The following is a 20,359-nucleotide window of genomic DNA, read 5'->3' on the forward strand; positions in this document are numbered from 1 at the left end:
AACTCATTGATACTTTGTAGAACTACAGAGTAACTGAAAATATAGTAACACACGATTTTTAGTCAAATATGTGCCTCGCTGCAAGAAGATTTGATGGAGCGCCTCTTCACAATCCCTTTCTCAATGCGCTTCATTATGTGGTGCCTTTTCTTTAGTCAATGAATTATTTGTCACGATCTTGGTTTGTGTGAAAATATATGGCAGGATCAGATGTGAGACAAGCAGTTCAAAATACAACCTAGTAGGACATTTGTTTTCGTTTCTTAAACAATGTCTTGTACACTGTACACAGGCTTGGGACTCGTTTTGACGTCATAGGCAGACGACCGTCGTTAGTAATTCGGAACACGTCTGGGGTGATTCTGCTGGTGTAAAAGAGTTAGCATAGTGTCACACGGCGCTGTAGAGATGACCATATTGATGTTCTTTCTGTCCCATTAATTAACAGATTTACTGACTGCTTCTCGCGCGGTTTACGTGTGGAACAAGAGTTGTCATTGAAAATCGAGTGCGGGAAGCAGGCCGTGGATATTCCCCATTGATCCAGGAAAGTGACAGGCCTCTATCTGGTCTCCGGACGATAACTTGTTATTAGTATTGATATATGTAAACCTATTATCAATTACATTTGAAAATAAGTTGTTTACCACCATATGAAGAAAAGACCTACTCCGTGCTATTATAGACGTTTGTGGATGTTGCTGATTAGTCTGTGTTAAGACTTTGTATATATAACTACTGGGGACTTTTTTCCAGGGATTATTTTTAAAAGTCTACACGGATTACTTGAAAAGGATATTGCTGAACTGATCCAAGAATTTTAACAACCCCGACATGGTGAATGACAGTACCTGATTTTTTTTTAAACAAGTGAGTACTAGTATCTTTAAGAAAATAAAGACTCTAGATCAAGAGATCAGTGACCTGGGGTAAGTCATCTTGTCCTTAATATCACCCGTATGTTGGCGTTCAAGTCAAAACTGTGAAAAAATAACAGCCACCAATGCATGTGTACGCATGTAATGTCTCAAAGCGAGAGAAACCGTAGGCTTGGCAATTGAATATATAACTGTTTATTAACACATCATTCTCAAATTATCGTATCGAGTTTTGATACAGAACACGTAATGGGATATCTGGATGTGTTGACAACTTGTAAATAATTCAATATTAGCCGTCAACTACTTTGCTGCTATTTTGTCAATCTCTACAAGGCAGAATCAGAGGCGATCGCGGTAAGTTTCTGGGGTTGGTTTTCTTTCTGTACGGGTATGATTTATCTAACTTTAAGAAGGCTAGATTGTCGTAGCCATTTTTATACCGTATTGATCTCCTTTAGAAAAAGATCTATGTATAAAGATATTAGGAAATGCTTAAACGTAAAAGATAATATACACATGTGTATGGAATTCTTTTTTAAAAGCTTAAACTTAAGAGCTAAAAGGTATGGAATTTTTCTTTACAAAAATGATAGTTAATAACAAATTATATCTTAAAATTTAAGGGAAATCTGACGGGTATTTTGTTGACCACCTAGACTTTCGACAACTAGTAGTGCTTTGATTTCATTTACAGTGGTCTATTGGGGGGGGGGGGGGTTGTTATAATTATTAATATTTAATAACAATTCTGTCAGTTGCCCATACCAAATGTCGTTTGTAGATATATATTTATTTATCTGTTACTGCAAATTGATTATAGTTACGTAAAGAGGCCAGGTTTTAGCCAAAGAAGCTGAGAAATTTTTAAGCGTGAAAAATGAAAAATATCTTATAAATATGGTAACTTGAAAATTTAATTATTTGCATTATTCCTTCAATATTCACAGACATTCCTTGTCCTTTTATTGCTATACAGCCTATACAACAGAGCCACATTATGTAAAGATCAGATGACGATGAAGATAAGATTGACATTTTTTAACCAATTCAGTTGATTTTGAAAGTTCCACTTATGATTATAGAGCGATTCCTACATAATAATTATTAGCATAGCATAAGTGACTAAAAAAGGAATCACATCGTTAATTTATACGAGATCTAATAAAAACAACAACATACACATCGGTGGATAACTTTGAAGATCAATTTCATATTTTTCTTTATCATCTTCGATTTTTTTCCAGAGCCCCCCCCCTTTTTTCATATTGAATAAAATCAGCACACGTTACTTACATTAAGATGCAATAAACTGATCTCGGCATTCAATATGTCACATTTGTCGTTTTGAAAAGATGGAAATTTGCCCATAATCACGCTTTTATCTGCTTTGTTAATGTGAGTATTTTTCCCTCAGTTAGAGTGTTCGAAGGTGACAAGTGTTCGCAGATGGACCCCGGAAGTACGCTAGTTCTGCAATAATGTTTGATTACAAGTTCAATGCGAACAGACGATCATTAGTTATTCTAGTTTCCTAAGACTGTGGCCTATTTATTTGTGATTTTATGTTATATTATATACCGGTTTTATATATAAGGGTATACCGGTTTATAGAAAATGCCATGTTTTTAGCAACTGTTCTACCTGATATACAATATATTTTATTTGATAGAAAATACATGCATTCAATTAAAATATACAACATGTACAACATGACAATTAAATTAGTTAATACTCATATTGTATATTTTATTTGATAAAAATAAAACTGGTATATATCAGCAAGACCACGGCATACTTGTGCGGCAATTGCATAATACATTTACCACCTGGTATATATTTATGTAAAATGGGGCATCAATAGAGTTAATAATGGTATAGAGACATATCTTTTGAAGTCGATAAATCACGCTTATATGACAACAGATTATTGTGTATCTAGTTATCTGGATTAAATTAGATTAAAAGAGAGAGAGAGGGGGGGGGGGGTTCACGATTTATCGACTTTTACTTTCACCATTCAATTAAGTGCGTTAAGGGTGGAGTACCAAGTAAACAGTCTGAAAGTTTCACATCTCAGAATTGTTAGTTGAGAACCAACTATGTATCAGATAAGGTAGTGTCATCAGTGCTTAAACCAGCATGGAACATGCTGCATGGTGTAAAGTGTTTTTCATAATATATGTACACGTATATATATCTAATCGATCTTAGGCGATTTTCACACAATTGTTTACAACTGTACCTATATATACATATATGCACATTTCTTATCAAAAGTGAAGAATCATATTTCTATCGAATTTAACTTTTTAAGTTAAAATGAGACACTTAAGTTAATATCACCATGGAAAAGTTAATCATTTTTGTATACTTATAAAAACATGTGACCACCTTTTAAAATGTTCAATAATGCAGTATTTGGTCATAAAGGCTTTTATCAAGAAAATTGTTTAAAAAAAAAAGAAATCGGTAAAATCAACCGGTTTTGAAATCATGACTGTCCTGTCTTACTGTTCTTTGACAAAATACTAGTAACTTTTGGAAACAAGTTAAACTCATTTAATGAGTTCACAAATAATTTTATCAGCAACAAAAAGCAACATTATATTGAAACTTATACCAATACAACAAATATGCAAACAATAACAGGAATCGAGCTTTGTTTACAAAACACAAAATTCTTACCTCCGTAACTCGCTTGTGACTCTATATTTGACTTTCAAATTTTGATAAAGCATTAAAAACATTCATACTGACCATTCTAGACATTAAAAATGAAAAAAATATATTTTGAAAAATAAATTTGAGCTCAGACCGTGCCTAAGTCCCTTTAATCATCTGAATTACTTGCCTAACAACATGAATAATAATAGAAGATAAAAAAGGAACTTATAAAAATGGTTCATTTAGAACCATTTTAACAGGTGCTTGGACTTTGGGTAGTTGTGTTAAATAAATAGTGCCTGTTTGGAAGGGTAACAGTTGAAATTGACATCCCGAGGAAACCATTGTCAACCGACGCGAAGCGGAGGTTGACAATGGTTTTCGAGGGGTGTCAATTTCAACTGTTATCCTCCCAAACAGGCACTATTTATTTTATTATACTGAATGGCTTAATTTTAGAGACTTTTTAAAATGCTTTTTATATAGAAATAACGTGAATTCCACGGCGAACCGTACGCGCATAATTTACGCGCATGTAACAATTCGTTGTGTTACCCGTTGCTAAGTGTGTTGCTAACGCTGAAGGTAATAGAACGGATTATCAACTGCGTCTACACCAATCAGATTTCAGTATTTAACATGAAAGTATAATAATGTGACATACATGTGGGTGTGTCAATTTTATTGCTGTCGAATCAGCCATGGCTCGTTAAAAATCAACAGGATTTGTCTGGCTTTTGAGCTATAAGACTACGCAATCTGTGCATACATTTCACTTGAAACCAGCGTCATTTTTTAACTTACTTTGATGCAAGAAAAGGATAGTTACATCCTACCAAAAGTCCAAGGTCTTGTTAAAGTGGTTTTAATTGTAACGTATATTTCGAGAGAAAGTGCGCCAACAAAAGTCGATTTTTGGTATTTTTGCCTCATGAAAAATGAACGTTAATATAATTCTAAAGAAAAACATTAGATAATGTAAATGTATACATGGGACTTATATGTACTAACACTATCGGAAAAATCTGAAGGTTTTGGAAATGTGCGCATGTAAGGAATTACATCAAATGTTTATTTTGAAAGCCGCGCGGGTCTATAATCAAATTCCGTTTGTGGAAAGAATTGCGATGTATGTTGATTTTCGTGACTTGAAAGCCAGTCAGACCATAAAAACGTCTTGCTACATAATTATAATGTGTTTTATCCAACAAAACTTAATTACACCAGAATGGGTGACAATTCTTGGAACTGAAATATGCAAACGAAATGTGTAGTACATACCGGTATATTTAAAAAGAGTGATGCATTAGCATCAAAGTCTCATAAACCTAAGATATATCACACCAAATAAAGCAGGTCTATAATGAGCAGATAACAAAAGGGTTGTAAAACTACAAAGAAACACAAAATTGACTGGATACCCAGATTATTTCGATGAAAGTTTTGCCGAAATTAGATCACGTGATCATGGCGAGAAGAATTCCGCCTGAACACCCGTTTTTGTCAATCTGTTGATTGTCATTTGACAATCGTTAGACACTTACATATGGTGTCTGTGCATATCTGAGGGAGCCGGACACAGTTGCTTTCCATTTTGACGGGTTTCTGCCCAATCGGTTTTTAGAACGCAGTTCGCAGTTCGCAATTGAATAGTGAACTGTTCGCAATTCAAAATTTAGAATTCATATTTGGGGCCCGAAATTTTCAGGGACATCTAGAGAAACTCGTCGTATACTAATACTATGATGTAATTATTATATTCTTTAAGCCGTTATGACAGTGTTTATCGTTTTTATGGTAACATTTTTTATTTCATCTCGCTGATCTTAAATTTTAAAAAGCAAATAAAATATGTATATCATACTAAAGTCAATATTTGGTTCCTTTCTGTGGCATTTGAGTAAAATATAGACAGCACTTGCATAGCGACATAATTTAACCCACCAATCAGCTAGTATATGCAATTTATAGAAAAGTTTTATTACATGCAGTTTCTGTTGTATTCTATCTGTCTCTCAGTATAATATGGCGGTAAAGGTCTGTTTGTTTCCGTTCATGCCCTGTGAGAACAACATCAAATAGATTTGCAACAGCGGTAGATATACCAGTCTCGTACGGCCGGCTAGGGGCCATGATGGTCAGATTTATCAAGTCTTAATGGCGAGAGGAATGGAAGTATCTGTTCCACGTCAGGATCAGGGGAAATCTTGACGAACTAAGACAGTTGACCGCCACCACCCACCTAGCCCCCTCCCCCCCCCCCCCCCTACACACACAGACACAAACACGTATATCCTTATAGCACAATGAAGAAAATTAAGACAATGACGATGAGGATGAGGAGGAGGAGGAGGAAGAAGAAAATCTGCCTGATTTGATTTATTTGGTGTAATGAACTCTGATTTGAGGTTAATTATAATCAGCTGAGGGCGAGCGGCATTTCAGCGTCATCGCACGTACACGGACTGTATGGAATCGCAATAAGTCATTCTTAGTACGACCAATAGATTTAATGGGCAGAATTTCGTTTGATGATACTATGGTGGCATTTCCTACTGGAGAAGACAAATTCAGAGGCAGTTGAATAATTTATGAAAGGGAATTTCAAAGAGAGAGAAATTAAATTGCTAAGGCATTGTGTTTCACAATATCCCCGGGCTTGCTTGGCCTGTATTTAGAATTTATGTAGATGTTCACTGTCATGGCCTAAGAAGCCTGTCAATACATATTTATCAGGTCGTGTGAATTAACTTCTAAGGTCGACATCAGCAATAAACGGCGAGGAAAGTGCGTCAAAAGCGCGGATACACATACTTTCCTCTGTGTTTCCTCTTGTAAACATTTTATCGAAGTGAAGAAAAACAACCCTACATCCCCTTCACATCACACTCTCCACTTCCTTCGCTCTCCACAGCGAAACACACTCATGATTAAAGCTTGTGTATATTTAGCAGAAATTAATGTCACCGAAAAACCTGAGTGACGAGTTGTTTATAGCGGGCCCATCCATTCACCTTCTGAAAGGCTGTTAATTAAGACTCGGGGAGAGGGAAAGGTCACAACTGGAGAAGTGGCGAGCTCGTCGTGGACATTGGTCAGCGAAATTCAGCGGATTTCCACGCGTTATGTAACCAGGCCGACTAAAGGTGATCCAGGTGATACACAGGTAAGTCAGCTGTCTGTCTCCCAGCGCCAGGAAACTGTCTGGGATGTGTAGAATTCTCAGGACCGGATCAACAGGGCAAGGTAAGTCCCGCGGGATAAGTCCGGGGAGACGGATATTGAATGCCGAGTGAACTTTGATGGGGATTATTAAGTTGTCATGCCGGTGCTAATATCTGCAGTGTTTTTTCCCGTTATTTTTTTTTTAGCAATTAGTGCTAAATGATGGATTTCTTTTATTGTTTTTCTTCAGAAAATTGTCTGGGGGTGTTCAAATGGATTAACACGTCTTCATTTAATTTCTTTTTTATTGGTATTGCACTAATATACTCGTAATCTGTTGCTTATTATCTGCACTTATCGTTTCTAAAACCGATAAACACCGTCTTAGTTAATGATTTATGAGTCGTTTGCATTTTTTAACTGTTCGCCGACCGAATTTCCATTTTTAAACTGTAGCGACAAAAATACAAGTGTTTCAATTTCAACCAAATATAGAATGCATTATTAATTATGTAAATTTCCGTAAGCATATATCCATATTTATTAGAAAGTGGGCTTCACTTATGTTTTCGTTTGACAAGCAACATTAACATCTAAGATGTTCAATGTAAAATTTAGCTGCCAAGAATTACATTAATTAAGCTAACTCTCTCTCTCTCTCTCTCTCTCTCTCTCTCTCTCTCTCTCATGTTCTTGTTGTTCAATGCACATGATTGGCCATTGATTTGTCATGATTTAACACTTAATCCCGGTCCGTGACGTCAATACGTTTATAGATATATTATTATAATATTTTTTTCGAAACTTCCGAATGCGAACAAAGCACCGACTGTAATAGCACATACCATCGTAAATTTTATATGTTCACTGGATCGAAAAGTCAATGGGTTTGAAAATAGATTCAAACTTTGGCACTGTCATTACCGTGCCTTTAGCCTCGGGCGACGTCAACTAACTTGTATTAACACACTGATTAAGGGAATCGATCGGATCCGCCGGTTTGTGTCTCCGTCGATCCGGCCTCGCTTGTTGTTATAGACAGCCGATTTTATAAATTGTGTGTAATTTGAACGACTTGCGTTTTTATTAAGAAGGATTAAATGTTTCCCGTATCTCTCTCAACCAAGTCGAACCCTATTGAAAGGGAACAAACAAAACTTTGCTGACGTCTTATATATACTGAATAGTGTACCTCCAAAGTACAGGGCAGACTGTTACCTATATAACACAGACCAAGCAGTAGGCTTGTTTTGTTTATTATCTCACTAACGATATTTTCCTTCATACTGAAATTAGTTATCAAGCTTAAAAGGACTGGAGTCATGCCAATGTCTACCGGGGTCTGATTGTTTTAAGTTGATGAGAGAGAGAGAGAGAGAGAGAGAGAGAGAGAGAGAGAGATGAATGGTTTATGGTATACATATATGTAGTAACCTACACAACAAATCAATGTTTATATTTTAGTGTATATTCTATACGTTTTCTTCCTCCTAAACTTTACATATTGAGGTACAACGGGTTTACTCTAACTCTCGATATATTAAGGGAGGTCGGTTTAGCTCGGGATAAATTGAGGGAGTTAGGGTTACATGTAGCTCTCGATATGCTGGGGAGGTAATGTTATCAACTGATATATTGAGGGAGGTAGGGTTAGCTCTCGATATATTGAGGGAGCTCAGGTAAACTCTTGATATATTGAGGGAGTTAGGGTTAGTTCTTGATATATTGAGGGAGTTAGGGTTAGCTCGATGTATTGAGGGAGTTAGGGTTAGCTCACGATATATTGAGGGAGGTAGGGTTAGCTCTCGATATATTGAGGAAGTTAGGGTTAGCTCTTGATAAATTGAGGGAGTTAGGGTTAGCTCTTGATATATTGAGGGAGTTATGGTTAGCTCTTGATATATTGAGGGAGTTAGGGTTAGCTCTCGATATATTGAGGGAGTTAGGGTTAGCTCGATGTATTGAGGGAGTTTGGGTTAGCTCTTGATATATTGAGGGAGTTAGGGTTAGCTCTCGGTATTTCGAGGGAGTTTGGGTTAGCTTTTGATATATTGGGGAGGTAATGTTATCTCTTCTTCACATATTTAGAGAGATGGGGTTAGCTCTTGATATAATGAGTCTCGATATTTTCAGTAAGGGAGGGTTTTCTCGCGATTATTGAGGGAGTTAAGGTTATCTCTCCTAGTCGATATTTAAGGGAGAAAGGGTTATCTCTCGATATACTAGTATTGAGGGAGGCGGGATTAACTTTTGTAATATTTATGGAGGAAGAGTTATCTCTAAATACTATTGAGAGATGCGTGGTTAGCTCTAGATATATCGAGGGGGGGGGGGGGGGGGGTAGGATAAGTTCTCTGTATATTGAGGGAGGTTGGGCTAGCTCTTAATATATTGACAATGGAAGGTTAGTATCGGTATATACTGTATATAGGAAGTAGGGTTAGATAAAAATTCAAAGATATTGTATATAATGAATATTGAACAGTCGCTAAACCTGCATTATACTGTTAAGTAAATTTGTATTGGGTACTCGGTTGATTTATATGATTAAATTATTGATTCGTTAGTTGTTTGGAAATTCAGTAGCATGACGAGCAACTGGCTGTAACAACTGCAGCTGAGTGTGAAACGGTTCTTTAACCAATGATCATGTCTTGCAAAATGGACTTTGATTTCTTGAGGGTCTGGTTACCATTTTATTAGTGACAACCTCTTGTCGATGATAGTTATAATTAGCTCGACATTTTTTTTTTAAATTTCGATTGTAAAACGTTGTCGTTTAATTTTCATCGTATAGAAAAATTTCGCCAAATGCATTGATGAATATTAAGCTTCATATTACACTCAAACTGCAAGTACGTATATTACACAGACACATCACATTATTTAGGTGTGGGGTGATTATATATTTGTTCATTACCAGAAAAATAGATAACGTTAGGTACCAGCGTTACGCATCTGTTGAAATTTCCTTGTAATTTTATGTTTGTATATGGGCACATTTTCTGTTAGTAAATATATGACGTGTCAGGCAATGAATAGAACAATCAAGACATGTTCTAAATCCTATTAATTATGATTACTTTCGCTTCATGAAATACTGGTATATAAACTTGTTTTAGATTTATATATAAAGGGTTCACGTGATAGAATACGTCATCACTTTGCATACATTGGAGAACTGACATTTATTGTCAAAACATCCAAGCATTGTTATCTAACCGAATTCAAAACGCAATTCGTTTTTCTGATTCACCAGAACGAAATTTATTCAAATGACATTTAAATCTTTGAATAGTTCTAGGATTGTACTTTTGCAAGAATCCCTCAAACCAGGAACAGAAACCATTAAAATTTTCTATGCTAGTTTCAGTTTTATTTCAATATCATTTTTATACTAGTTTCCAGTCAGTCTAGAAGCAGAAATCATGGTCATTCTGGAAACAGAAATCATATTCAGACCCAAACAATGTACAATAAACATACTTGTAGCCAGATTTGTTATATCAACAGACACATAACATCATTTCTGAAAGGGGAAGACAGACTTATCCGAAGGGGGGGGGGGGTGTGCGTAACATGTACAACTTTTATTTTAATTATCAATTTGGTAATAAACCATATATAGTTCTTTATGTCCTCCCAGAAAAAGTGGGAGGGCCAGCCCCTTCACAATAATTTTTTTTTATGTAAATTTAAGAATTTAACTACTCCCTCCCTTCCGATGCTACGTGCCAGATCAAACATTTCCTTTCTTGAGCTTCCGACCGTGGATGGTTTAAATGTTTATTCTATATATCTATATGTATTCGGAAAGGAAAAAATCCGTGATTTACATCCGTGGTCGGGACTGACCGTCAGGGGAATGACCCCGATAAGAATTGATCACTAGGTACACCTGCGAACGTATGGACACGTGGACTCTGAGCGGGGTAGTTGTCCTTGTTTACAGGGCCTGCAAACAATCCGGCTTCAGACATGTACATACCAGCCATTCACCTAAGATTAAATGCATATTGTCACAACCCATATTAAAATTAAATTATCTCCTGGTATCTTTTATTCACGGAATTTTATAGTTCACGTTTGGTTATATATAAGAAGTTATTTTGGGGAATTTTATTGTATCTAAATAATTGTTGGGTGACAATAGTGCCTATTTACGAATGCCCGCCTTCGCATATCAATGAGGTACTAAATGCAAAATAATCTTTAATAAAAGTCGGGTTCTGTCATCTAAGGTTTACGAATTGTCATGTGAGTAATCGTGGAATCCAGTTTATGGTTGAACGTGTGAATTTTAAACGATTCCGTTGCTTTTGTTAGATTTTCTATTAATGCACAAAAATTAGCACATCGGCGACTTCACAAAAATATCATGCATATATATATACAGCTAGTGTTTAACATAGAGGAAGTGAAATAGATTGTAAATCTGCATTTACCAAGAATTTAAAAGCAATATGATTTTTTTTTATAGAAAACTTGCCTTCCTCCTCCTTAACAGAGATCGGCCTATATTAATTGGTCTACTTTGTTTGTCTATATAGTATATCTTTATGAACGCGGTTGAATGCACTGTCCTTCCTTGTGAGCATATAAATAGCTGCGCTGTATTGAAATCGGAGATTTGGGTCTTTGGAGTCAGACTGTATCTGAGAGAATTCGGTTAAGGTATATACTTCTGCAATCGGTGGATGTCGCACCTTATTTTGCACCTTATTTTTTTTCATTTTTTGCTAAACTCTATGCATTTATTACATTCATAAAAGAAAGATGATAGCAGTTTTGTCCGTTCACATCGATGTTAATAATGAAACTATTTGTAACTCCAAGATTAAAAATTGCCTTCAATGAAACTTTATTTTCAAGAGAATAAGTGAACATGGTAATTATCTTATTTATACAACTCAATATCCAAAGAACTGTGGCCATGAAGGGAAAACTTAGACCCCAACCAAAAGATTAATTTATTTAAATACCAATACTTAATGCGCTTTAACATGTGCTTGCATGCTCCTGTGGAGAATGACATGCAAGAAAACCGACTTGCTTGTTATCTAGTTTGAAGAAAAAAAACCAAACTCAATGTGATTCATCCTGCTTAATCAGAAACAAGTGTTTTCCTACAAATGCACAATGTATCATACAATACACACTTGATCAATATAAGAGTCAGTGTACATATTTGTTTTGTCAATTAGTAATCAAAGCGTGATTAAACGATCCGGACGAAGTGCCAATTTTAAACGATTTTATCTTAAGTTTGTTTTGTGTTATAACGTTTATTTACGAATGCTGTCAGCAGATGGGTTGCAATTTGTTAAGTATATTATTAACGTTTTCCACATTTTCTCTAAAAAATTATCATTCAACGTGCAGGAATTGATGCAATATTTTTTCTCTAATGTTCTGCGTTTTTTCTTCTTTTCGTTCTAGCTCAGGAATAACTTGAACATTCAACATGGCGGATATTATTCACAAAATATTCGGCCAAAAGCATAGCAGCAAACACTCCTCGGACAGCTCCAAGGGTGAGGGCGAGGGGTACAGCAAGCACCAGGCTGAATTCTGTAAGTATCGAGACTGCTTGGCCGATTTATCGTCTGATCCAGGGATGTATATATCCGTGTCTAGATAATGTCTGATCATTCTATGCGCTTTCCATGGCCAAACATGTCTCTTGATCTTTGTAAAAAAGAAAAAATCAAACATTATTATCGATTGATCGCTTAATTTTTGTCTACGATCCTTTCTTTTTTTTTCTTTGTCTGTCATATCATTTTAACTTGTCATTTTCATCGCATCCTTTGATTGTACAATTAATTACACAGTTATTCATGTTCTGTGAGATTCAGGCAAGGTTAAAGGTCAAGGTCGTCCTAGCTATTATAGCAAGGTTTCATCTTGTATCGCGGTAGGCGGGGGTCTTTTCACGTATGTCTCAAAGCAAAAATGATAACCAAGATCAACACAATATGTGTATGCCAATCAAACCTCTTTTCCCAAAGACCAAATGTTTCAAAAAACTTTGATATATTTTGCTTTTGAATGCATTTAATTCTTATTGTATATGGGACTAAAACTGTATGCACACGAAACATATTATTATGCCCTGGTCTATATTTGCATTGGATTTGCTCTTTAGAATTTCTTACGTTTTATAAGAGGAATAGATTTCAAGCCAGAATTGACGTAGATAACACTGAAATTGCTGATAAAGAATGTTTTATTTTATTTGATTTCTTCGAGTCCCACTTTGTTTACTTCTGTAGATATATACGCTCTTTTTAGGGACTGCATATGCAGAATCAGAAGTTTGTCAATATTTGCATTGTCCTTTGGAGGGGGGATTTCACTGTCTCTCAAGGACCTCCTTGTAGGACAGTTGTTTACTTACTTATATACAAGTGCACATGTTCAAAGTATTTCTAAGTTGGTGTCATTAACTTGAGTTACGACGACTAAGAGCGTTATCCTGCACGGGGTTTAAACCAAACAGCTCTACTCGCCTCAGCCAAGTTACATAGTCTTTTGTTTTCGTTGGTGTGTTAAACACACGGTACGGCTAATTCGACAGATTTAGCGGACTTTAATGAAACTACCGTATACTAGTATATCTGCGACATATATTAAGTTTTTTTCCAGCTGATTAGCCGATTATAATATACCCTGGTGGTTAATAACATATTTGAAGAAGTAAAGAAAAATAGCAAGCTGCATAATCTGGTTTGTTTGTGAGTAGACCTTGGGAGTTGTGGTAGCCTAGTTCATAGTCGGATGTTGGAATGAGAATTTCTGAGAATTTGTTGTGTTAATTCCGTGATATCATTGCCAGCATGAGTAAAGGGAAGGATAAAACTTTCTCCTGTAAGTATTTTTGTTTGTTTGAATCGTTGCATATTGCTGACTTTCGTATCAAAAATTAGATCTGAATATTATTAGTGTAATCTATTTGCGCCTTTTCCCCCTTCCTCTCTCATTTGCACGATTTGAAAAAAAATGTTGGAATTTTGCACACGGATCCATGTTTAAAATTAAGCTACCTTTGGTTTATTTGTTCGTCCAAGAATTGATTTTTTTTTTCAATCGTAAGTTGACTAGACTCATGTTTGAGTCGCGCACACATGATCGCTGACCATTTCATGTTTAAGGGAGAGCAGTCAGAATTGTAAAATTACATAGCTTCAAGTCTGAAAAAAAATATATAAAACCAATTATGTTTTTAATGTCTATATATATAAGTATATGTGAGTTTCTAATAACTCAAAAATTCTGTTAAAAGGGGGCGGGGGGGGGGGGGCGCGAAGAAGAAAAAAAGGTAGAACGGACACCCTTAAAAAATAACTCCATCTTCATCGATGACAGATTTTTTGCTTTGGCACTGGATATAAATGTAAGACAGTCTGTAGTAATCTATGTGAAATCTCGTGACCTTCACATTGATTCCTCCCAAAAAATACTCCAAAGGTTGTACAAAAGCAGACACACAAAATCGCTGGCTTCTTCTTTATTTCTTGGACAAGGGTGACCGTCTGTGAATACTTAATTATATCTCTGTTCGACATCTGTCTTTTAATCAACCTATACAAGACTCAATAGCTGTACACAGGTCGTCCCTGTCTTATATATGTGTTGTAAAGGCAGATTACGGCTGAAAACAGCATGGTTTTGGCATACCATGTTTTGGGGGGTTTGTGTTTCGCTTCGAACATTTTTTCTGGTTAAAACAAAAATGCAAACCGTATTATTCTGTCTTTAGTGTAAAAATAGTATGCGCTTAGTGTGCACGGATATGCCTGATCAATCAGAAAGTCATGGGGCATCAATTAACATTTAGAAGTCAAAATTCTGTTCCAAATATAAACTCCAATGCAGACGTGCATGTCATACCAAGTAATTGGGCCTGATAAACGTTCGTCTAATTTCTCACTATAGGCGTTCGTTTTCTGGGTGTATGTAATCAGCCGAGTGTCTGTGGGGCACAGCTTGAGAAATCTGATCTCCGCGGTCATTTCTTCCACAGAGTAACTAACCAGTGACGCGGCTTTTGGCCATCATTCTGCTGTCATTCATGTTAGAGACCATAAGAATGTCGGTTCCACATGACTGAACTAAGATGCAATTTTTAGGCATAGGCTAACGTGTATACCGTAATTTAAAGGCTAAAAATATCTCCTCGACTAAGGGCGGAGGAATATAGTTTTTCCCATGTTTAACAAAGAAAAGTTGGAAATTTAAGTGAATTGTGAAAATATAACTTGACGTCTGGGTCGACAATCGAAAAATGGATTTCTTTTTCGATTTGTTTGACTCGGAGAAAAAGAGAAGGGCGAATACAGACCCCCGGTTAAGGACGGGGAGTGGAGGGGAGCTCCCCCCACTCAGGAGGGAACGGGGGCACCATGTGCTTAGTTTCAGAAGGTATGATAGTAACAGGGAATCGAACAGGATCCGGGACGAGCGGATGCGCCGGGAACTTCATCGTCTGTATCTGTGGAACGGTAGGTTGTCCTGTCTAAAATAGGCCCTCTTTCGCTAAATATAGATGTCTGATGGTAAAAATAACACTACCAAAGAGTCGTGTTTATCCAAGCATCTAAAGACTTTTAAAACGTGTATTGATGTATGAAGCCTGTATGTGTGTGCCCGAGTTTGGGGTATTTCTAGGGGACCTTGGTTTTGTTTTTCGCATTATTTCTCCCCTTTCCGTCATAAACATATGTACAGAATATATATATATATAGGTTGCCCATAAAAAATGTCATAGAAATACAATAACTACAACTGTTCGAAATGTTAAAGGAATACGATTATTATAGAACTGCTTGAAATGTTATAGGTAGAACTGTTCTTTCATTATTGGCCATTGGTTTTTGAATGCTGTTCGACTCGGGTTAATTTTTGAGTCGCCACACGTAAACAGGGGGTAGAGTGACTAGAGTCCTATCCTTTGGTCTGGTTGACGAACAATCCGCGAAATTATGGGTGGGTCCATAGATTCTGCTTGAAAAATATCCTGATGCTTAGCCTGGTACTGCCTTTTTCATGGTGTGGCCTGTGGGTGACAGGTCAATCAGAATGATCAATCACCAGGCATATTTTCTGTAACTACAATCATGCAAAGTTTTACCATTAAAGTGTCAAAATTGGGTAAGAAGTAGGATGCAATTTACAACATCTATGCCTTAATTTGTGCATTAAATATCGGGGCACACTGATCATCTAGAATAAATAATCGTGTTTGAAGGAGGGGCTGCAAACGTAAGCACATTTGTTGCATGTGATGAAATACCCGGAAACAAAATTTCCAAATCGGAACAAATAGTACAGTGTCCTCAGTATTTTGCACAGTTACTCTCACCCCCCCCCCCTTCCTCCTTTATACTGATATTTTTTCGGGGATATGAATTATGTCTATAAATATTACATTTATATCAGTTTCGCCGGATTGATATAGGTTGCACATTTCTTATGTCTGAAAGATTGTACCCCTTTATAATTTATCAATGTAAGATGTATGCCAATCTCTATAAAAGCGTAACAAAGCATCCCTCGATAGACCGGGAATCCTCTTATTTTGATGAGATTAGCCTAGATATGGGGATAGTAAAAATTAAGGGGAGGGGTTAGTATATCACTTAATATAATTTTTATTTCTAATAAATCTATTAATCCACCCCCAGACAAATAAGAGATAATTTTGAATAATGGAAAAGGATAAGACAACGGTTATCATTATAAGATTAACAGTATGGACCAGCTTGACCATTACTTTTATTTATTTCAGGTGCATGTTTGATGTCGCGTTTATCGTGAAAGTGTGTGTGTGTGTGTGGGGGGGGGGGGGGGGGTAGTCAACATTTCTGTTGATGGGTTAATTAAGTAAAGACACAAAACGGTATTTGCCATAAATGATTTGTCCAGTGAACTTTATGGTTGATGAATTATTATTTATTGCATTGTGTCTCTAAAATACATGTATATTACGTCATCCTTGAAAATCTCTCAAATTCTCGTGAGATCTTAAATCAAACCAGACGAAAAATGGTGGTAAAAGTTCGAAGGCGGCAAATTTTGAGACTGGTTGTAACAACAAAATGACTCAAGATTACGAACCGTTACCAGAAAGTATGTATAAGGGTATTATACATTTATAGTAGACAATTGTGATTTGAATAGCTTAAATATAGTTAAGTTACATAACAGGGACATCTCCGAGGCATGGATGAATAATTTCAATAACGTCTTTTGACTCTTTACGGTTGAAGTTATATAATTTAAGAAGGATCTTATCATAGAGGTTCATGTTTTTTTTATGTATTTACACGGCCCGGGCTATCATTAATGATATCCAGTTTGGTTGTAGAATTAAATATAGGCCCATAAATGAAATCGTGTCCACTCCTTTTAGGCCACGTCTCGCTTGAGCCGGGTCGGGTCGTTTTTACACCAAAAGGTCCAAACCACAAAAACAGTCTCTCTTATGTTGATAAACGTAAATTCCTGTGTGGAGAGGGTATGTGGTACGTCTAACTCATGATACCCATTAAAGCCTAGGCGTGCACTTTACAACATTGAATTAGGAAAAGTTTGTTTTTCTTTCCATTCAAAATTTAAGTGATAAGAGTGACTTTATTGTAACATATATGTCGAATTGGGTTACTTATGCTTTTTTTACCCACATTTAACGTTCTTTTTACCCCATATATTTAAAATTTGTACTTCATCAGTGGAAATATGCGTTTAAACCCCTTAGGGAACCCCTGACATAAATAAATTGAGCACCATCATGGCGACTTTTATTCATCCGCGCGCGATGTAGTTCCTGGTATTTATCGCCAATATTATTTTACTGATTTTGCATCTGACTTGTTTATGTTTACAGATTTTTAGTTTACTTGTTTACATTGTCTTCTACTCGATAATCATTTGGATTGTAAGAAGTATTGCATATAATTCGGATTGTGAGTTAGGAGAGAGGAGGAATTTTGTTTTTAGTTCATGGACGGTCGAAACAAGTTGGATTCTAAGAAGGTGATATATATCGATAAACAAGAGCAATTTTTCCCGTTTGTGTAATTTTCTTATACGTTTTGACACAATGGGAAATGCTGCTACAGCTAAAAAGGGAGACCCAGCTGAAAACGGTAGGTTTATCGTATATATTTTAGTGAATTAGTCGACAAATGCCAGGCTTGGCTAAATTTAGCAGTAGAATCTAAATATAGAGGTGTTATTGAGTATTATTTGACATTTTTTCATATTTAACATTGAATGATAGTAATCAATATGGGAAAAGCGTCGGTTGTACGATATGACATTGATCAGAGTACAAATCATTACTCAAGAAATGCAAGACCCAAATTTATTATGTTAAGTAGTTGAAGTTCTATTATCATTGAAGCTGGCATCAAGCTGGCACCGGTTACTAGCTGTGTATTATCTCAATAGAAGCCAGGAGCAGGCACTTCAGAGAAGTCATTAAGAAATAAGTGTAGCTGGTCAGTAATGCACAATCTGATTGTGTAGTAAATGTATGCAGGGGAGGGACTTGAACTTTTGGATGTGTTAGGATATCCTGCTGAACAGCTGAACAATAGTTACATAGAGAAAAGTGTTGTGTTGTGTATGTGGGTAGATAATCAGAGCTTACATGGAAAGTCTGATAACATTGGTGGTTGAATATTATTGCAATATTCAGTAGCCTGTTTATTTACTTCAGTAAAGACTGTATGATTTTCTAAGTTGGGCGTTAGTACTACTCATGCAGAATTCACATCTGTGGTCACCTTTGATAAACTTTCCTTTCACCAGACTTTACAACCCATGATACTGAAACACTGAACAGCCTAGTTGAGATTTTGACTTTAGTAATGTAAGGTCAATATAAAGTAGTACTTTGTAATGGTTGACAATTCTATTAAGGATTTGATTTCAGAATATCTTTCTGTTAAAAAAACAAAACAGCATTTAATGTTCATCTGAATGTCTAACTTTTAGTGGGATGGGTTTTAGATGGATATATACTTTATGTTTATTTGTGTGTTGCACAGAGTTAAAGGCGTTTCACATTTAAGTGCTTTGCTGAATGCAAAAATTAATGAAATCCGGCTTTGTTTATGGTTTGTCTCACTGTGTTGCGAATCTGACATTGATTTTGATATTTTGTGAGATAATTGCAGATGGGATAGTGTTGATAAAAAACATTTTTTTTCAAAGCTAAGGCTGTAGAGCTGCATGTGTCTTCTCAGTTGCTAGGGATAAAAAAGGATTAGAATATCAAATTTTGTTTATATAAGAAAAATATGTAATTTAAATGTATTTAAAGAAGGAAGGGAAAATAATTCTTACATCATAAAATCTTTTCAATTCATACTTTTTATTCATGTATTAAATCCCTAGCTGTATATATATTGAAAACTGCATAAAAATTGCATAAAGCTGTATTAAGGTTAATGTTTTATTGAAGGTGTTCTATGTTTAACTCTATAAGCCTATTAATATAGTCGTTACAAGCTTTTCTGGTTATACATGTGACAGGGTTAGTGCAATGACCTTTTCCTGTTCTTACATGTACTGAGGTTTGTACCAGGACAGGAAGTTGTAAACAGTCATCTATCTGTGTTGGTCCTTGATTAGCCATTGTGCTCTAAAGCAATAAACATCCTGGGTGACCATACCACAATCAATCATTTGTATTTCACTATTTATTTGGTCAGTTAGTCTTTTGTGTACCTCTCTGCTTGTACCATACATGCTCTGAGGACACTGATAGTGTTGAATACATACCATTGTGTACCTTGGCAGTTGTACTTTATCAATAAATGCACTTCAGTACTAAATGTTTTACTCTGTAGAGGAATTTTTTGAATGGATTTAAATGCCTGGTTGATCAATATACCATATCATAAATTGCTTATTTTGTTGTGCATTTGTCCAAGGCATGGAATTAAGCTGTTATCAGAAGAACACAAAATATGACAATGCTTACAGATTTGTTTTTGTTTTTCTCATACAGTCAAAGAATTTCTGGCCAAAGCCAAGGAAGAATTCCAGAACAAATGGGACCATCCTGGTCAAGTAAGCAGAATTTTATAGATATCACTGAATGTTGAATAGGAAGCATTTCATGTAAAACTAACATCAAATTAAGAGGTTTAGAAAATTCAGTATTGTCCATGATGGGATAAAGTATAAGTCAGTTTATCCACTTATGCATCATATCATTAAAAAGAAGAGTTGCAATATTTTCGTTGTAACACCTTTGTAAATGATAATTATTGATAAATAATTTATTACATCTATTGATACGTGTCTTTGTAGAACACATCTTGTCTAGATGACTTTGACAGAATTAAGACCCTAGGGACAGGGTCATTTGGAAGAGTAATGTTGGTTCAACACAAAGCTAACAAAGACTTCTATGCCATGAAGATACTAGATAAACAAAAGGTACCCCACACAGGCAGACATAGTGATTCTGTTTATTGGATCTCACTAAGTGCTCTTTGCTATGCAGTCAAGAGATCAATAAATTTACATTATGAATCAACCTCAAAAAATCTTCTTATAGAAAATCATTGCTTTGCTCTTAAGGTATAAAGGTAATGTAAACAGATACACCAATATAATTTAAACATTTGATC

The 20,359-nt window shown here is 35.8% G+C and overlaps 1 protein-coding gene across 11 annotated transcripts in view; it reads left to right on the forward strand.

The window, feature by feature from the left end:
* The first annotated feature begins 743 nt into the window (after positions 1 to 743).
* The window catches only part of LOC105336635 (cAMP-dependent protein kinase catalytic subunit 1), a 25,508-nt gene continuing 5,892 nt past the window's right edge, over positions 744 to 20,359 (forward strand). Inside the window, exons 1-4 of one of the 11 annotated variants that reach the window (XM_011441030.4) lie at positions 744 to 870; positions 12,150 to 12,283; positions 19,732 to 19,793; positions 20,037 to 20,165. In XM_011441030.4, coding sequence (XP_011439332.1) covers positions 12,175 to 12,283; positions 19,732 to 19,793; positions 20,037 to 20,165 — 300 coding nt within the window. In that variant the 5' untranslated portion in view covers positions 744 to 870; positions 12,150 to 12,174. Of the gene's footprint in view, positions 871 to 6,448; positions 6,792 to 11,889; positions 12,033 to 12,149; positions 12,284 to 13,231; positions 13,581 to 14,726; positions 15,215 to 16,731; positions 16,842 to 17,560; positions 17,861 to 19,731; positions 19,794 to 20,036; positions 20,166 to 20,359 lie in introns of those variants that run through there. The other 10 variants (XM_066065781.1, XM_011441028.4, XM_011441027.4 and 7 more) reach the window with 10 other exon arrangements.

The sequence above is a fragment of the Magallana gigas genome, chromosome 7 (genome assembly GCF_963853765.1).
Source record: "Magallana gigas chromosome 7, xbMagGiga1.1, whole genome shotgun sequence".
NCBI lineage: Eukaryota > Metazoa > Mollusca > Bivalvia > Ostreida > Ostreidae > Magallana > Magallana gigas.